The 18,937-nt window shown below is 48.7% G+C and overlaps 1 protein-coding gene and 1 pseudogene across 3 annotated transcripts in view; one reads left to right on the top strand and one right to left on the bottom strand.

The window, feature by feature from the left end:
• The window catches only part of MDGA1 (MAM domain containing glycosylphosphatidylinositol anchor 1), a 125,017-nt gene extending 109,464 nt beyond the window's left edge, over positions 1-15,553 (bottom strand). For 2 of the 3 annotated variants that reach the window (XM_090135213.1, XM_090135214.1), the window contains exon 1: positions 15,368-15,553. In XM_090135213.1, coding sequence (XP_089991339.1) covers positions 15,368-15,494 — 127 coding nt within the window. In that variant the 5' untranslated portion in view covers positions 15,495-15,553. The remainder of the gene's footprint in view (positions 1-15,367) is intronic. The other variant, XM_090135212.1, reaches the window with a different exon arrangement.
• Positions 15,554-15,659: 106 nt separating this feature from the next.
• LOC149918922 (uncharacterized) lies at positions 15,660-16,866 on the top strand (annotated as a pseudogene).
• Positions 16,867-18,937: the final 2,071 nt, after the last annotated feature.

Below are 18,937 nucleotides of genomic sequence, written 5' to 3'. Positions count from 1 at the left end.
GGGGATCTGCAAAGCATGAGCATGGACTGGCTATGCACTGCACACCTCTTCAGAAAACCCAGGAGGTCAGCAGCGAGGTTTCCACATTGGAAATTTAAAAGTGACAACAAAAATAATAATAGAACTGGAGCAGAGTTATTTTCTTCAGCTGTTTGCAGCGAGAGATGTGTATCACCACTTGGGCCAGATATCAGATGCAATGAGGGTGAGACAGGCGCTGGAAGTCTCCTTTCTTCTTTGAAAGACTTCACCAGCAAGCAACCAGTAAAGTGGATGCCTTTCACACCGAGTCAGAGCTGTGTTTTTGACACTGGGTCACACAGGCCTTCCCATCTCCCCAGTCCCTTTTCACATGCCTATTCATTCTAATCTGGAAATGGCTCTACAAGAGAGGGAGGGACAGAGACAAAGAACAGATACTAAGCACATTAGGAAAATAAAAATGCTACCAAGCCAACTGTTCAGATAGGGCACATTGCCCAGATAAAATTCAGTGGGAGTAAAATAAAACCTACTTCCTACCCTAGCTTCCCACTCTCCATGCCACCTACAATTGTGTCAAATGAAGAGAGAAAGCAAAACCAGATCTTCAGCTTCCTGCTCCAGTATTTCATGCTGTGAAGCAAGGCTGCCAACTGGGCACCCGTGGAGACCTCAAAGTGTAAAGAAACCCCGGGGCATCCAACGTGAGATGAGGTCCCCTTGTCACATTAGCACACCACAAGTGTTTTTGAACTAAACAGTCTGAACAGGACCTGAAGTTCCCTTTACAAAGCATTCTGATAAACCATGCATCTTTCTTCCTACCCAGTCATTTGTTGCTATGCCCCGGGGATGCAACCAGCTCATGCTGACAAGTTGCACAATGCAGAATGCCTGCTGGACACTCCCCGCTTTCCTATCAAGAAAACTGGAACTGGGTACCTCAATCAACTTGCTGCAAAATGTATTTGTGTGTATAATATACACATTCATATTACATATGAACACATCTAATTATAAACACACAAAGGGGCTTCTCCCTGTCCTATGTGGGCAGCAGGTTTTCTGATATTTTGCACAATCTCTAATCCCATGCTTGTTTAATCTTTTCTGTCACAGAAGAATACTAATTATGGCCATTACTGGAGATCAGGTTGGATATTAGGAAAAGCTTCTCAGAAAGAGTGGTGAGGCATTGGAACAGGCTGCCCAGGGAGGTGGAGGAGTCACCACGAGTCCAAGAACCCGTGGATGTGCACTGAGGGAGATGGTTAGAGGACATGGTGGGGATGGGCTGATAAGTTCAACTAGGTGATCTAGAGATCCTTTCCAACATTAATGATTCTATGAGTATACTGAATATTAAATGGAAAGTGTAGAAATGTCTACCAGTGCATCTCCCATTTCTCTGTCTGTCTTTGTGACAGGCTATACCAGGACTGTGCTAATTACAGCAGGGTTAATCAAAGCACTTTAGAAATACAGGAAACTCCCATTAGCCTAGCCATAAAAAAAAAAAAGTTTCATCCTGTGGTTTGTCAAACATCAGCAGGGGGGAACAAACAGCTCATGGAACCCCCTATCCTTAGGTATGCTCAAAATTTAGTTGTAGAATAAGCCAAGCAACCTGTCTTAGCTTCATAGTTGCATCTAATCTCAGGCTAAGCCCTGCTTGCAGCAGACAGTTGGACTAGATTACTCTAGAGGTCCCTTCCAACCAGCAGAGAAAATGCAAGAGCAGAGAACATTAGTGCGGCTACAGAAGCAGCCTTGGAGACTGTCAACCCTACCTCACTTTACATAATAGAATTACAGAATCATTAAGGTTGGAAAAGACTATTAAGATCACCTAGTCCAACAGTCAAGTCTCACATAGCCTCTGAGATACCCAGGAGCTGCCCCTTGAGCTCCCTGCTGACCACCAGGCAAAGTTCTCACCACAGCAAGACGATTCATTTAATTTCAAACATGTATGACATGTTTGAAAACATGTATAGTGTAATTTCAATGTAATGTAATTTCAAACATGTATAGTGAGATTAACAGGAAAGAAAGGAAAAAAACTGACACAGGGGAAAAGTCCATCTTCTCTGAAGTATTTAGCAGTAGAACCAAAACATATTATGCCTGGATTCTTCTCAGATATTTCTCCTAGAGTAACAAATGTAATGTGTACACTTGGTAGAAACAGCCTAGACCCACAGCAACTTCAGAGGCCTGGAGGCAGCTTCCACAGCACACAAGGTGTTCTGAAAATAAAGACCAAAGAAAGAAGCAGAGGCAGGGGAAGAACCTACAATGCCAAGCAGCCTGATGCCCTCCTGAAAACACTGTACCACAGCAACCCACCAGAGTGCCAGTCTTGAAGGACTGCCATAAACACCAGAGATGGAGAACAGTTTCTTCAAAAATGCTCAAATCCTTTGTGAAAGGGGCTCAGGAAAGTACCTTCTCACCAGCACCATACCTGCAACTTTATCACACGGAAAGATCAAACCAGGCTTCCAGCTGCTGTTTGCCATTGGTCCTTTGGCTCTATATAATGGCAATGCCAGCATGATTTCACTCTGTTTGGTTTTCCCTTGCAACAAATCCTAATGCAGAAGCATGCCAGCATTTGCATGCCAGGAAGCAGGAGAAAAGGGCTTTCTTCTGTTGAAGACCTTTTAATTGCATGTTCATTCTATGTGCAAAAGCATACAGTCAGACTTTCTTTGCAAAGCACTCTCACAGAGCCAACATGTGTATTTAAACTAAGCTGATAATGTGTCCTTTTAATATAGCTTTTACTATTCAAACAAATATTTTAGGCAAAGTGAATACAGCTAGGATTCTGAAGGTGGAACACCAGAAACCAAGGAAAGCCCAAAGGCAGAGGAAAAGACAGCAGGAACAAAGGAACACAGACTCCCCACTACGAGGCACGCATCTCCAAAGCTGAATGATATCCTGAACACTACTTCTATTTATGTCTTCTACTTATGTCACTTTTCGAGGCCAGCAGAAGAGCTAGGTAAAAACACAGGTGACAAAGACAAGCAAAAATAGCCTCAGCCAAGTATAATGCAATTAAGCCATGGAAAAGAAAAATTCCTCCTTTCCCAGAGCGAAGGGTAGAAAAATTTACTGTTGCCAGCTGCTCTCAATTCACTCAGAGACAGCAAGTCACAAGAGTGATAAGTCTGCAGCCTGTTGGAAAGGATACTTTAATATCAGCTACTATAGGAAACGGTCAAAAAAAGAAAAGAGAAGGAAAGGAAAGATTGTTTTTCCCATCATTCCAAAATCAACCAATGAAAGCAGAAGCATAACTCACTGAGAGTGGAGTTACAGGTCAAGTTAGCACACTCTGGAGTAACCATAAGCACAATCCAAGTCCTTCAGAGTAGTGGGTTTTGAAATCAAAGTGTCCAGACACTTCAAGACCAGAAGAACAAGGAATTCCTTTAGAGAAACCATCAGATCCAGAAAATCCTGACTATAGCGCTTGGCTCGGCAGAAGCATTGCATGTAGTTAGCCCAGGTCCTGAGGCATTGCACTCCATTTGCACAAAGCAAGCATCCTACTGCTTTACAAAGCAGATTCACACATGGGCTTTTCAGCAGCACCTTGCTGTAGGTAGCTCAGGTACTACTTGGGAGTAGCAGCAGCCTGGTAACCACAGCAGCCAGCCATCAAGAAGTGATGCTCACCAATGCATCCAAGTGGAAGCTGCCACATTACTGCAAAAAACTCAAGTAAAAATGTAATGCTGATGGGAAGGCAAAAATAAAAAATAAAGTCACATCCCTAGAAACCTCTGAACTACTAAGATAGGACGCTGCATAGAAACTGAAATTGCTTGTCTGTGTCTTCACTGAAATCACCTTCAAGACATCTGAGGCAAACACATCGCACCACCTCCCATTCACACTAACAGACATGACATCTTGTGTTTTGTTTTAATGTTTGTTGTATTTATTTTAACATACTTGTCTTCTAGTGAAATCTTCAAATAAAATCGGAAAAAGACAACAACAACAAAAAAAAACACACAAAGACTGACAGAGACAAGTTATTACGTGCATCAGTTCAGGCCAGCATTTTCACCAGAGCAACAGCTCATCCACATTAAGCTTCTTTCACTGAGAACTGAAATACCAGCTACATGAGTAATACAGCAGAACCAAAAACTGTAGCCACCAAAGATATCAATAGATCCTCCAAGATTTTATTTTTCCTTCTAACTTTTGCTTTCACAGAGGAGCTGAAGAAACACCACCATTCCTCCCAGCCAAGCAGTGACAGACTGGAGTAAGTTTGGCCATCAGTTCCTCAGACTCCTGCACAGCGTTCCTCAGTTCAGGCACAGTGGCTGCCTGCTTGTTCCCCCTTGGCTGCATTATTTCCTTCTGGGCTAATGGATAGAAAGCCATCAATACCAGTAAGGCAAGGAGGTAGGACAAAACATCCAAAAATAAGACCTTGCTCAATGCAATGGAAAGCACAGCAAAGACAATAGAGCAGCAAGGTCCCAGGCTACAGCAAGTGAGGATTTGCTCAACTACAATAGCCACAGAAATAAAGAAAAGAAGGTGCTTACCTTCAGAAAGCCTCAGGTACACAAGGATCTCCAGCAAAATACCCTTATCTCCACAGCCAACTCTTAAATGAGCTCTGGGAAGGGGAGGATCCTGGCTTAACCCCTTCTGGTCACTCAGGTACATTGCATGCACCTGAGCTCCCCTGGATTGGTCCTGCCTTCCCACCAGGTGCTGCCTTCCCACCAGGTGCTCCATCAGTGGTTCAAGCTGTGACTTAGCATTTCCACTACACCTTGTATCAACAAAAATGCGATCAGCCAAATATACTGCAACAACTAATTAGAATGTCTTAAACTAGATCAGACAACATGGTAAAGGAAAAAAAATAAAAATCCAAAGTGTTAGTTCAGCAAGAGAGCCCCTTAATCGCAAGCCAGTGCCCATTCTATAGCATCCTGGGATTTGGGCTCCAGCCTCAGTGTTACTATGTTTTCTACAGGCAAAAACAATTCTTCCTCATGAAACTTGAAAAAAAATGGTATAGGAATATACATGCAAGAAGTGCATCAGATTCTCCTGTTTCTTGCAAAGGGGTGCTAAGAGCATCCCGCTTTCCATGCCCTACAGCTCCAGCTCTTGTCCTGTGGGACATGTATGATTCCATTCCAACACGGTTCCCACCTGTCAAGGATGGTGCTTCTCTCTCACTCGTCAATCCCTCATTTCCAACAGCAACAATGTCACTGGTATTACCAGGAGGGCAATGAAAGAGAGAAATATGCTCACTCCTAGAATTTACACACCGTCAACAGCATCAATTTCTTTTCTCTCTTTTTAAATCTAACAATAGCTAGACACATTTCCTTCTCATTTCCCTGCCTATATGTCCAAGCACATTGCAGATCATAGTACTTTTTAGCACCTTCCTCTGCTTTCTCTTTCTGCAAAGCTTTTATTTAGGCCTAACCAACAAAGAGCTCGCGCTGAGGTTTCCTTCCCCCACCTCCTCACTCGCTTCTTCTAAACTTGCCCTGAAATAATCAAGTGCGATTCCTAAATTAAAACACCATTTACAATTAGCTATGCTGGAGCTTTCCCACACGTCTCTGGTGCTGCTGACCCACGCAACACAAGGAAGACTGCAATGCTGCGTTGCGGGGCTCGCTCCCCATTTCCCTCCACTGTTCTTTTCTGTGCCTGTATTGCACACCCTGCTGACCCCCGGGAGCTGAGCGATATGCAGCTGATCTGCTGTGTCTTATCGGGTGTCTCTTATCCAAAGCGATCTCCTTAAGCAAGCCATATGCTGCAAACATACTTGGGGATGTCTCCACAATAATCCGAGAAGCAGAACTGTTTGTCAAGTAGCACACGCACTGCTGCTGGCCACTTGGAACTACCATCAGCCACAAGTAGGTACATATGCTCATTGTGATCTGCAAAAAGCAGCACGTCAGCTCTGCCAAGGCTTAGCAAATGGCACAGAGAGCTTTGATAACCACCGCTACCTTCGGCTAATTTCTCCTTTTACTTTGTGTTTCCTGATTACCAAACATGAGCATGCAGCCACCCGCTCCTTCCAATTTGTTGTGATAACACTCGTTCATTTCACCCGGCAGCCCCACATGAAAGATTTATGGTATTAATCATGCACATCATAGTAAACAGCCATTCTCTACCGTCTCTTGCCTTTTTCTGCAGGAATGAGGATGAAAGTCCTGATCTGCTGTATCATTCGACTGACCAGAAAACAAACTATTATTGTGCTATTTTAACCAAAACCGGAGCTTAGTTTCTATGGGTAACGTCTCAGATGCGGCTGTGTGCTCTGGGAGCTTGACTACCCCATTTGGAAAAAAACAATTTAAAAACTCAGTGGCAGTTAAATGCAGGGTTCATCTTTGCAGGAAGCTGTTCAAGAAGAGCTTTTCGAGTCAAAATGCAAAATGAAAGATTAATTTTAGACCTGCTGTCCACAGCATTGCTTTCACAACAGCTGAAAGCTGGCTCAGGAGCACGCACAGGTTACATTCCCACCCTGTGCAGGCATAGTGTACGTGCACCTCAAGTCAACTGGTTTGCAAAGACATTCCCCTGATCCCACTGTCTCATGACACTGGGAAGCCCCTATTCTCATCCAATATCCAAGCATTTCTCTCCTGTAAAGGCAAGGTGTTGTCTCTCACTGCACCTTAACATGGGGTTCTTCCCGATGTGCAGCAGCTATCACCACTGCCCTCTTCTGATTCTGTATCCAGTGATAAGAAAGTGTTCTTATTCAGCAGTTCTTTTTAATCACAGATGAAGATTACCCCTTCTCACAAACTCACCTGCAAATTTTAATTGCTCTAAATATAATAGGAAAAACATTTTTTTCAAAAGAAAAATAAGTATTATTAATTGCTTTTAGCCATTGTGAGCATTTGTGAAACAAGAGCTGAAGATTTCTTTGTCCTATCTTTGCATTTGCAATAAACATAAGAATACAAACTTAGCACGTAATTAAAAGAACAAAACTTGTTGGAATATTCAGACATCCCTTCTTCAAAAGCTATGCTCCACTCTGGCATCCAGTCTCACTGCAAGAGCCACAGCTCCAACCTCATTGCTATCATTTCTCCTCTGGCCCAGATGCCCAGTAGCACACCTATGATATCGGTGCCTGCTTTTTCTCCTCATCCCAAATATCTGCTCGTTCATAGGCAACTCAGTATTATTTATTGTCCTTCCTTGGATGCCATAAAAAATCATTTAACCTCCTTCATTGATGAAAGCAGTTTCTATGGTTAAATAATAATGAGTCAGAGATCTCTGGACAAGAATCTGTTCTCGGTAGATTAGAATCATGGAATCATTAAAGTTGGAAAAGACCTCTAAGATCATCTCATCCAACCACCAGTCCATTCCCACCATGCCCACTGACCATGTCCCTCAGTCCCACATCCACACGGCTCTTGAACACCTCCAGAGATGGTGACTGCATCACCTCCCTGGGCAGCCATTCCAACACCTCACCACTCCTCGTGAGAAGAAATGTTACCTAATATACAAACTTATTCCTTCTAACGGATGTATTTATCTTGCACCTGTCAGCTGCAGGGATTGCACTCAATACCAACTGCACTCTACCAGGTAGAAAAGAATGGTTAAAACTTCAGTGATGTTCAATTCTCCGTTCTGTACAGGGTGAATCACTCTGTCTCCATCTCACTTTCTCTCAGGCAGAGTGGAATGACTGTAGGCTGTATACTCCTATATATTATAGTGATGGGAAACCCCCTAAACCCACAAGGAACCCTACTTGTGTACCCCAAGAGGATTTTCAGGGTCTAACAACTGTGGTGTAAATGCTCCAGATCAGCTGAGAGAACACATCAGACATGCAGTCGACTGGCAGGGGAGCTCCGCCACCCATCCCCAGCTGAAGTCAAATTACTTTGTGAGCCTCCATTTCTCACAACCCCACTGTTTCAAGTGATGTTCTGAGCTGGAATGATCCAGGTGCTAAACTTAGCAAGAGACAGTCACTCTTCACCATGTAATTCTACCAATGACTCTTCCAACATGCAAGTCATCTGTAAGCAAAAGGTGTTTTGCTGTGTTTCTCAAAGATCAGTGTGAATCACACCTTCATTTTTTCTTTTTATTCCATCATGGAGGGACGCAAGAGATACACAAGATTCCCATCCACATTTATCTTAAAACAATTTATGTCAATTAGTGAAGGACCATCTCTTCCTGAAACAGGAGCAGTGACATCAAGCAGTTCCTCTCACATTAAATGTCCACCTGCGGACAACCTAAAGCCTTCCTCACAGCTTGACTTTAGCTTTCAGTCTTGTGCCAGCTCTTCTTTATGCAACGTGTGCTAATATTTGTTTGGAAATTACAGTCCTTACTGCACCTCTGCAAATTGCTATCCTCACCATGCCACCGTTTCCATTTACACAAAACCCAGCAAAAGTGCCCGCATGCCATTTATCCTACACCATGGCTCACAGCGGAGAGCAGCCACAAGCCAACACATCACAGCCAGACGGATTTCTGTTACATCTGTAAGATCATAGAATGTCTCAAGCTGGAAGGTCTGTGTGGTCCAACTCCCCCACAGTGAAGAGGGACACCTACAGCTCCATCAGGTGCTCAGGGCCCCTTCCATCCTGACCTTGGGTGTCTCCAGGATGAGGCTTCCACCACCTCTCCGGACAACCTGTGCCAGTGCCTCACTTCCCTTATTGTATCCAATCTATATCTCCCCTCTTTTAGTTTGAAACCATTTCCCCTTGCCCTAGCACAACAGATCCTGCTAAAGAGTCTACCTCTTCTTTCTCCCTTGGGCAAGGCCAAGCAGAGGGACAGCAGCCAACAGTCTGTGAGTAACCCACAGCATGGGCAAGAAGAGTGACAGGAAAGAGATAAGCTACAGAGAGCCACCTAGATACCTACTGTCAGTGTCCCTGAAGCCCAGCTGCTCCCATGACAGCAGTGGTGACCCCTTACTGCCAGGCCACTCCATCACTTCTGTCCTGCCTTATTTGCAACTGCTGAAACATTGAACTGCCTCTGCACTGCTCTTCATGATGAGCACAATGCTAAGAACACAGCGTGCTTCATGGAACAGACAGAGGGAACATCCTCTACAGAGGAGTTTAAACACGACTAGACTACAAAGCTTTCTGTAGATTTTGAAAGTACAGTGATAGAAGCACACGCTGGTGTGGCCAGATTGTCTAGTTTGGAAAAACAAGTAGAAAATTTAAAGAAATAATCATTTATATCCAGCGGTATTTCAACAGTTCTCTGTTTACTTCTCCCCTCACTGGCCACAGACCAGAGTATTTAGGGATTAAAGCTTCTGGTATTAATGATCAGAAGCTGATCCGGGAAACAGTGCAGTCAATGCAGTGGAGCATCAAGATCTCCCAGTAAGCAACTACAATGCTGAGAAGACAGTGCTGCACTGAGCCACGGCCCCTGAGCCACAGTTTCCCAAGAGCCAAAGCACCACCATCGCTGACACCTCAGCTCTGCTGCCTCACGGAGCTGGGAGATGCAGGGCAGCACCCAGAGGTGCATGGCAGCACCTATGCGCTCACTGGGGCCCAGGAGAGATGGTGCTGGCCAGCTGCCACCTGGATGCCATTCTGTTCAGATTCCTTTAACCCTACTTTCCCTCCTCTGTTTTTTTGTTTTTTTTTTTTTTTTTTTGAAAAACAGAAAAAAAAACCCCAATATACAACATGGATGCCCCATCCCTGAAGGCATTCAAGGCCAGGCTGGATGTGGCTCTAGGCAGCCTGATCTAGTGGCTGGTGACCCTGCCAATGGCAGGGGGGTTGAAACCACATGATCATTGTGGTCTTTTTCAACCAAGGCCATTCTATGATTCTATGGTTGTATGATCAACTCATAGTCAAATAGGTGTATGAAGGGAGGAAAAAAAAAAAATGAGAGCATGGTTGAAAATCAAATCAGGATTTACAATGCCTACACTTGCTTCATTACATGATCTTTTATGGGAAATGGACAACTCCCGGAAAGAAAAAAATAATAAGAAGAAAACAGGATCATCACTGCTTGGGTAGTGCGTGACAGCTTCAGACCCAAAACAAAACCAGACCAACCAAGCCGGCAGGCGGCCAGTAGAGCCGCTTGGGGCCTGACAGAAGCTCGCACTGCGCTTCCCCAAGCCCGGGTGCCAGCAGCTCTCTGCCCATCCGCCCCCCACGTGTGTCCGTGCGGGCATCTCTCCCTTACTCCGTTGGGGATGGGACCCCCGCCCCGCCCCGCCCGCCCCGCCCGCCCCGCGGCTCCCCCGGCCCCGGGGCGCTGCAACAGCCCCCCCTGCCGGGCAGCGGCGGAGCGGCGCGGCCCCGGGCCCAGATGTGCCGCAGCTGGGCTGGAGCCCGAAGGCAGGGCGACTTCCCCCGGCAGCCGGGCAGAGCTGGAGCCGCTGCTCCGAGTGAAGACGCGATGTCGGTCTCGGCACTCTGCCTCCAAACAGGTCTTGGCCCGGCCGAGCCCTTCTTTGCCTCGACTTTTGTTGAGCCGAGATCAGAGATGTCCGGGTTTCTCTTTTTTGGCTCCTATTCTCTATTTCTTTCCTAGATCTTTAACACCATGTCGGTTTTTTAATTTTTTTTTTTTTCTTTTAATCACCATCTCTACGGGGCATTTCACATTTAATTTCTTCTTTTGAACACTAAGCAGGCGCTTGGCTATATAAATAAACCTCTGTTGTTCCTCCAGCCCCTTCCCCTCCACAAAAGGCAGATGAAAGCTCTTTTCCTTTCAAAGCAAGCACTCTGAATCCCGAGAGCAGAGAAATCTCACTGCTTAAACATAAGCATAGAGACACAAAATACACACGCTCCCTTCTCCCCTGGTGCATCCCACGGCCCTGCACAACAGGGCCCCCTCCTGTCTTCCACAAGCCTGGGGGATACTGACACATTTTCCCAGCCCGAATTAAAGCCAGCAGGTGGAGACTGGAGGTTGGGTGGGACCATGGAATTGTTTGAATTGGAAGGAACCCCTAAAGGCCATCCAGTCCTGCAATGAACAAGGGCACCTAAGGTAGATCGGGTTGCTCAGAGCCTGGTCCAGCCTGTGAAAAGGGCATTAACCGCACTCCTCAACATTTCCATGAGCTGTAGTTGTGCAGGCAAATTTCTTTGGCATAAATTATGGTTAACGAAGCTAAAGAACACAGTATGGGTGGAGGGAGGGACTGGAAAACCGAGACCTCACCAATCAAGAGCAGAATAAAACATTAACTCCAGCCCAAATCTGGGAAAACACCCAGGCTTCTGGCTGGAGGGAAGCCTCACACCATCTCTAGTCTCCAGTCCCTTTGTCTTCTTATTTAAAATAAGAACAGCAGTCCCAGCAGCACAGCATCCCTCACTGCCACTGCTGAATTGCTGTCTGACTGGTAAACCTCCAAGGCTACCCTCAGCTGCTTATAGAGAGCTTACTACATCTTCCACCCCATCTCTTAAAATCATGTGAAATTTATACGTATAATAATAAAAAAAAAAGAAAAAGAAAAAGAAAAAGATAAATCCAGTGCAAACCTGACACGGTGATAATTTCAAAAGCTGCGCTGCTCATGTCAAATTATCCAACATCTGTCTTCATGTTCCCACCAAAATTAGCATAGGATGGTGGTTTCTGGTGACACCTATACTGAAATATTTTGACTCCTACCAGCAAGTTGCAAACAACCTGTCAAAAGGATAATGTCGTTTCTTCAGTGCTGCATATTAAAGTCAATTGAGGGTTTATCAGGTGTGTGAAGCTGCTGACCTGACCTCCAAACACAGGCTCTGGTGGCACAGAAGGGCGAGGCTGATACACTGCATCTGGAGAGTGCCGCAGTGAGGGGGAGCATGAGGTGGACAGACTTAATGCCCTGACTCCACAGAGCTTCTGGAGAAGCATGCAAGCTTTGGACCAGCCCAATCCTTGGGTGTAGCCCTCCAGTTACAAAATGCCTGGAACCGAAGGGTACAGCTGAGTCAACAAAGATTTGGACAACAAGGAGAAATGGCTGAGCACAAAGAAAAGGATGCACATGTATATGACACAGCTATATAACAGCCTGGGGAACAGCCATCCCTATCCTCCTGCTCACACACCCCTTTCCCAAGAGGGACCAGCCGAGAGGCGACAGCCAGCCAGCCCACTGCTGCCTTACCCAGCGACCTGCTGCCCCATCTCAGAGTGCATGGGAGGCATGAGGCTAACACCAAGGAAGCTGAGAGCTTCTTGCTTGCAGCCCCACTCCTGCTGGCAAAGCAGTGACTGGCAGCAGGGGACATGGACGGTCTGGGACAGCAAGCTCCAGGTGACATTAGTGTCTGTTCCCCCAGAGCAAGCAGCAAAGACACATGTATGAACTGAGACATCCAGCTTGGGCAATGTTGCACTCAGAGCTCCAGGAAGGCCTGGTGGGAGCCATTCTAAAGGATTTTTCATGCACCCTTCAGCAGGTGAGTTACAGCAGGCAGGGGCAGAGCACCCCACTCTCTTTTGCCTTGCTGCTGCTCAGCCAGGCTGTGCTGGCTGCCGGGCACCCAGCTACGTTAGCTATATGCTACACATGCAGGAAGCAAAGCCACAGCCCTGCACACACTGCATCAGAGCTATGCAAGTTCTGAAGGCTGCAAGAGGAGGACACTCATCCCCTCGGAAGCCCTCCTTTCCTCCCCTTCCACTAATGCTCAGTGTTGAAGCACAGTTAACTTCAAGCATGTGAGGGCAGCAGCCTTTCCCTGCTGTCTCTTCCTCTCTTTGTGCAAACGGTGGCATTTCCCATACATACGTCACAGCTCGCACCTCATGCTGACAGCAGCACTAACAGGACAGCACTGTTTGGGAACAGGGCACAGCAAAAGCCTTACAGAAGTTGCCCCTCAGCAGCCTGCGAGCTGCCCTCTGTGCACCAGGCCGGCCCGTCCTGCTCCAACCAAGAAGGCAGGAGAGGTGGGATCAGCTAATGAGAAGAGGGCTTCAGACACTCTTCAGTCATTACAACAAATGCCAATTTGTACAACAACCTCTTCAGGTAGCAGCTGACAGCACCTTGACTCCTAATTAAATCGCACCTCCAGTGCCATCGCTCCTTTCCCAGCAGCCCCTTTACACATGCTTTATTTATGCCATTCCCCTCAATAAAGCTCTCCAACAACTCCGCTCTCTCAGACAGAAGTCTTTTGTGTGCATCCACGTGGGTGTATTATTTAAAGAGTACATCACATGGATACTTTATCTGCTTTAATCTGATTTAATCTTAGCAGATTTACTGAAGCAAAATATATTTATAGACCAATACACACGCCTCTCCACGTCCCCATCGGTATAAAACACTCAAAAGGAGAAAAATGGACCTGAGACACAACACCTGAGTTCCCAAAATTGCCACAGTCAGAGCATTGCTCACAACACAGCACGGCCAATGGCAGCCAACCCTCTGGTGAGAGGCACGCATTTGGGGCACAAAGAGCAGAGGGGCAGCAGCACCACTCCCTAATCCCGCTTTAGCTGTCCTGGCAATGGTCGGGGCCACTCCCAGCATCAGAGGTAGATGGAGACATGGGGAGGGGAGAGGAGGAAAGGGAGCGGATTCCTCTTTTGTGGAGCTAAGGATGAGAACAGACAGAAGTACCATTTTGACTCAAAATGATGATGCTCATCTCAGCGCCAGACTATCTGAGTTTTATTTGCAAGCAGCTTCTCTGTTCTCTTTCTGAGCGAAGAAGACAAAGCCATGAGTAAGTTGTTCTGGAGATGTAACTCGGCAACAACTCCAAGAAATGCGGGTTTACTGTGCTGAAGGAACACACAGCCTCTTCAGGCACGATTAAGCAGGAGCAGGTGTACGCTCTGTCCCTCTCACTGAGAGGCCACTCTGTGACCCAGCAGCAAACACATGGAAACAAAATCAAGAAAGTTCAGCTGGGAGCACTCTGCCTGCTTAAAGAATCAAACAGCCCACCCGAATCAGGCTTCTGCACCACAATCCCATTCCACTCTTCATTTCCCTGCAATTTTCCTCCGGACTTACAAAGTGGAAGGATGAAAGAGAGGGGAAAAAAAAAAAAATTAAAAAAAAAAAAAAAGGAAGCAATCCATCCTTTATTTAAGATGGTTATTTTACAAACCAGACCTACGCTCAAATTAACATCCCGGCCCTCAAGGAGAAAGGAGGAATTGTTTCCATTGAAGAAATACATCATTAAAAAGTGACCTACAAAGACATACCCATAGTCAGTGAGACTGAACCAAGCTCTGCCAGGGCTCACACAAGGAACTGCTAAAAGGGGGAGGAGGGGGCTGGCTGCTCTCACTGGGGTCTCTCTTCAGCGCGCAGAGAGCCGGGCTTGTTAGAGGCAGCGCCGTGCCTCCCAGAAGGACTTTACAGCAGCGCGCAACTGAGTTGTAAGCCAAGATAAAGCCGGCTTGTTGTGAGAGGCAAGGCTTGTGGGCTGCTTTTCTTCATTTTTTTTTTTTTTTTTTTTTTTTTTCCAGTGTATTGGAAATGCAGAGCTTGTAAAGCGAGAACTGAGAGAGTGCCGGGAGAGGGGAAGGGGCGGGGAGAGGGCCGGGGTGCGCAGCCCGGCTGTCCCCCAGGGTTGGCGCTCGGCGGGGGCTCGGGTGCGCTGCCCCGGGAGGCTGAGGGGCTGAAGGATCTCGGGTTTTGCCACACAGACCACCAACGTGGGGAGAAAATAAGCACCACCACTGTCCAAATAATAATAATAATAATAATAATAATAATAATAATAATAATAATAATAATAATAATAATAATAATAAATGGAAAAGCTCGCCGCCAGCTCTGCTACAGACCACCACCACCCCCGCCTCGGGATGAAAACAGGCAGCATCGAAGTTCCATAGGGTGCACAGGCAGCATCACCCCTCGCCTCCCGGGAGCGCGCCGTGGGTATGGCGGGGCTCGGGCCCGGGCCGCCTCCGTCCTCCCCCCGAAGAAGCGCACCTCGGGTCGCAGCGTCTCTCACTCGGGGCGGCCCCACGGCGGCGGGAGAGGTCGGGCCGGGCGGACCCGATCCCTGCGGCAGCGCTCGCCCCGCTCCGCTCGGTGGCAGCGCTTGGGGGCGAGCATCCCGGTGGGCTCGTCAATCCTTGGCGGCCAGGGGTTACGGCGAGGAATTACGAAGTAGCTCCAGGCTCCGGGAACCCTATTGCTGCATCAGTCTCTCCGCTCGAGCTGCGGCGAGCTCCGCCGGCATCATTTACTTTCCGCTGCAGGTGCTTTTTAACTTTGATCCCATCGCAGCCGTCCGCGCCCTCGCCTCCCCCCTCCTTTCCGAGCAGCCGCCGCCGCGTCTCTTACCGTAAACCCCTTGTCCCCTGCTGTACGCCGGCACCAGAGAGAGGAATAAAACACAGATCATCTCCATCTTCAAGGCAGCGCCTTCATCGCCGGCGAAGAACAGCAGCCAAAGCAGCCCCGGCAGCATCCGGCGGGGGAGCGGGCGAGAGCCTCCCGGAACGCCGCCCCATGCGCCCGCTCCGCCGGGCACCGGCGCCCCTCGGGCGGAGGAAAGGACCCCCCACCCCCCCCCAGCGGGGCCGCCGGGAGGGAATTTAAAAATAACAGCAAAAAAAGGGGGGAAAAATAAAATAAAAAGGAGAGGGAGAAGAGAACGAGGGAAGGCAGCGGGGAGAGCTGGAAAGCGGAGCGCTGCTTCTCTCTTTCCCTTGCCAGGTTGCTCGAGGATGTCCAGGAAAACGATGCCCAGGGCACGGGAGAGGCCGGTCCGGAGGGGCAGAGCAGAAGCAGGAGCCGGGCCGGCACAGCGCCGTTCCCAGAAGGGGGATTCCTTTGTTCAGCTGGAGCCGCCGGAGTCCCGGGCTGCCCCGAGTGCTGCCAACTGGGGCCAACTTGGGAGAGCCTCGCCCGCCCTCCTCCTCCCGACGAGGCTCTGGCCGCAGCCCCAGGAGCGAACGGGGGGAAGAGGAGGTGGAGGGAAAAAAGGAGGGGGAGCAAAGAGGGGGGGCTAGGAGCCAGCTGCTGAAAGAGGGAGGGAGGGATAGGTATTGTCTTCTCCAAATCTTCTGGGGAGAGGATTGTTGTAATTAATCAAATCCAGGAAGGGTTGGTTGTTTTGTTTATTTTTTCCTTTTTTTTTTTTTCCTCCTTCTTTTTTTATTTTATTTTATTTTTTTAAAGCGTCTTCCAAGAGCTCTCCCATCTGTACAGCATCGCTCCAGCCAGCCTGAAGGGAACAGAGGGCGAGGAGCAGCCCCACCGCGCACCCCGAGGCTCAGCCCGGCTTTCCCCGCCGCCTCTTTCTCCCTTCCAAACTTTCCCCGATGCTGCGCGCTGGACTCTGCCGGGTCTTCTCCTCCGCGCACCGCGCAGACGATTTGCAGCTGCAGAAGGCTCCGAGCCGCTCCCCTCGACGGCTGCCGCGGGGGCTGCAGCTGAAAGGGAACCGCCGAGGAGGGTCACGGAGTCGGAGGAAGTTGATTTGCTCCCCCCAGCCGCCGGTGAGCGCCCGCACAAAGTTGCCCGGAGCAGCTCCCGGCGCTCCGCTGCGCTCCGCCAACCCCCGACGGTGCGTCCGGGGGCAGCGCGCCCCGGGCTCGGCTCACCCCTCCCCGCCCGCTGGCTTTGCTGAACGTGCCGTCTTTTCCTTCCCTTCGGCTTTCCAGGTTTTCCCCCTCCCCTCTTCACCATTTCATTCCCCTACGGTTATGGGGAAGGAAAAAAAAAGAAAAAAAGGAGCCAATTAAAGCGGCCGCGCTCGGCAGAGCCCTGCCTCCCGCCCAATTCTCCAAGCCTCCCCCCGGCCCGGCCCAATTACGGGCAGCGCCGCAGGGCTATAGGAAAAGGGACTCGCTCCGGGCTCAGGAATCAGCCGCTAGCTCGCGGTCCCTCCCCTTCCCTATCCTCAGGACCCCCCCCGACAAGCTCGGCTTATCCCGGGGCTTTGGGAGGCGGGCAGGCACAGCAGGTTGCCGGAGTGCTGCGAAGTTTTTGCCCCCTCAATGCGGGCTGCGGAGCTACCCTGCGCTCGGGGTGGGGGCGAGCCCGGCGGGGCGGGGCGGGGCGGGGGCTGCCCGACATCAGGTCGGTTCCGGAACGCCGCTCTGGTCTTCCCTCCCCCTCCCCCCCCCCCACGCACACGCCGCGGTCACGCGTGGGCCGGACTCGGGGCGCTGCCGGCCCCGCACCGCCGCGGGGAGGGACAGCCCCGGAGACATCCGCTCGCCGTGCGACCGTGATACCGCCTGGATAAAAATGTAATTAAAGAAGAAGAACGTAGATGTGAGGCTTGAAAAGCGGGCTGGTTGGTAATTCACGCTCTAACAAACAAGCGGTTAATAGATATCGCCGCTAATTAAGCGGTTATTCCTATTGTAAGTGGTGCTCAGCGGGAGGGAAACAGCGCTGGGGATGGGGCAGCGGCACTGCAAGCAGCGGCACGGGGCTCCCCCCGGACCCATCTCGGCTCTTGTCTTCCCTATAACCAATCTAAGGGAACATATGAGACGCTCCAAGGTGTCCTTTCCGAAGATGATGACACGGAGCAAGACGCTTATGAGTTGTCTGATGTGAACAATTATTTTTCCTTTTATTACTGTGATTTCAGTCAGCCCTTCATTGAGGAGGATTTCTTCGCATCCTTCCCCTGGTGGGTGGTGGCAGTGTGGATGAAGGGCGTGTGGGTAGAAGAAGAGGCAGCACCCGGAGCAGCACCTCTGCACGGGCACGGGCAGGAGCTGGCAGCGATGGGACAAAGCAGGGCTGCCTGCATCTGCACAAAGCAGGCTGAAAGCAGCACAGGAAACAAAGCCAGGAGATGTTTGCAGAGCCGTGGTGATAAAAAAGAAAATCAGTGAGATACGAATCCTGTTTTTTCTACTCTTAATTTTGTGATATTTATGGGGCACTTTGTAGCCTTTCTAGTACTTTTTTTTTTTTTTTTTTTTCTGGGATTCTCATTTGGTTATGAAGTGATGCCTCAGAGTTTTCATGACTATGAATTTCAGATCTACATAATGAGTCTTATAAAAAAAATATCCCGAAAATGTGTTCTTCGCACCCATTTCTTGTGTTAACTTTCAACGCACATGCTCATGTTTTACTGGCATAAAGGCTTGTGGAAATTGAATTTCAAAGTAAAGTACCCAAGTATGTGAAACAACCCAGTTTCTCTTAGCAAATAAAAGCATGTTGCCACAGTTACCTTTGAACTTATCCTGTTAGGGAACAGTTAAGAAATAAGTGTATAAGTGTGAGCAGGCCATTAAATTGAATGGTAAATAGAATCATTGAACGGTTTGGGTTGGAAGGGACCTCAAAGCCCGCCCAGCCCCAACCCCTGCTGTGGGCAGGGCTGTCACTCAACTGCCCAGGGCCACATCCAGCCTGGCCTTGAGTGCCTCCAGGGATGGGGCACCCACAGCTTCTATGGGCAGCTGTGCCAGCGCCTCACCGCCCTCAAAAAAATAACTGGATAATAAATAATGAGAAAGAACTGTCACCTGTCAGTGGATATTCTGAGAAAAACTGCTGCCAAAATCCCAGCACATGGTTGCATTTGCTAAATAAGGTTGTTGAGTCCCAATAAATCATAACGCTCAGAATTATGGTGTTTCCAATGGACACCAGTAAGCTGGCACTCCCATCACACTTGAAAGCAATCTACTTGTCATAAAGAAACTGTGCCCTGTAGTGATTCTGCCTGTCAAGAAGTACAGATAAGGGATGGCTTTCCCCTCCACAGGCCATTCCTGTAGAATGCATTTGTCCCATCTCTCCAGCTGGGAGTCATTGTCTCCGGTCCCTTCTCAAGCCACTGCTTGTCAAATGGGTCCTGTCTCTCTGAAATATCTCTACGTCCTACATCACCTATATCTCACTGCTAGATTGAGGTAGGCAGCCTCTGGGACA

Source organism: Phasianus colchicus, chromosome 2 (assembly GCF_987193195.1).
Source record: "Phasianus colchicus chromosome 2, bPhaCol1.hap1.1, whole genome shotgun sequence".
Lineage (NCBI taxonomy): Eukaryota > Metazoa > Chordata > Aves > Galliformes > Phasianidae > Phasianus > Phasianus colchicus.
This window is presented reverse-complemented; position numbering and strand designations above follow the sequence as displayed.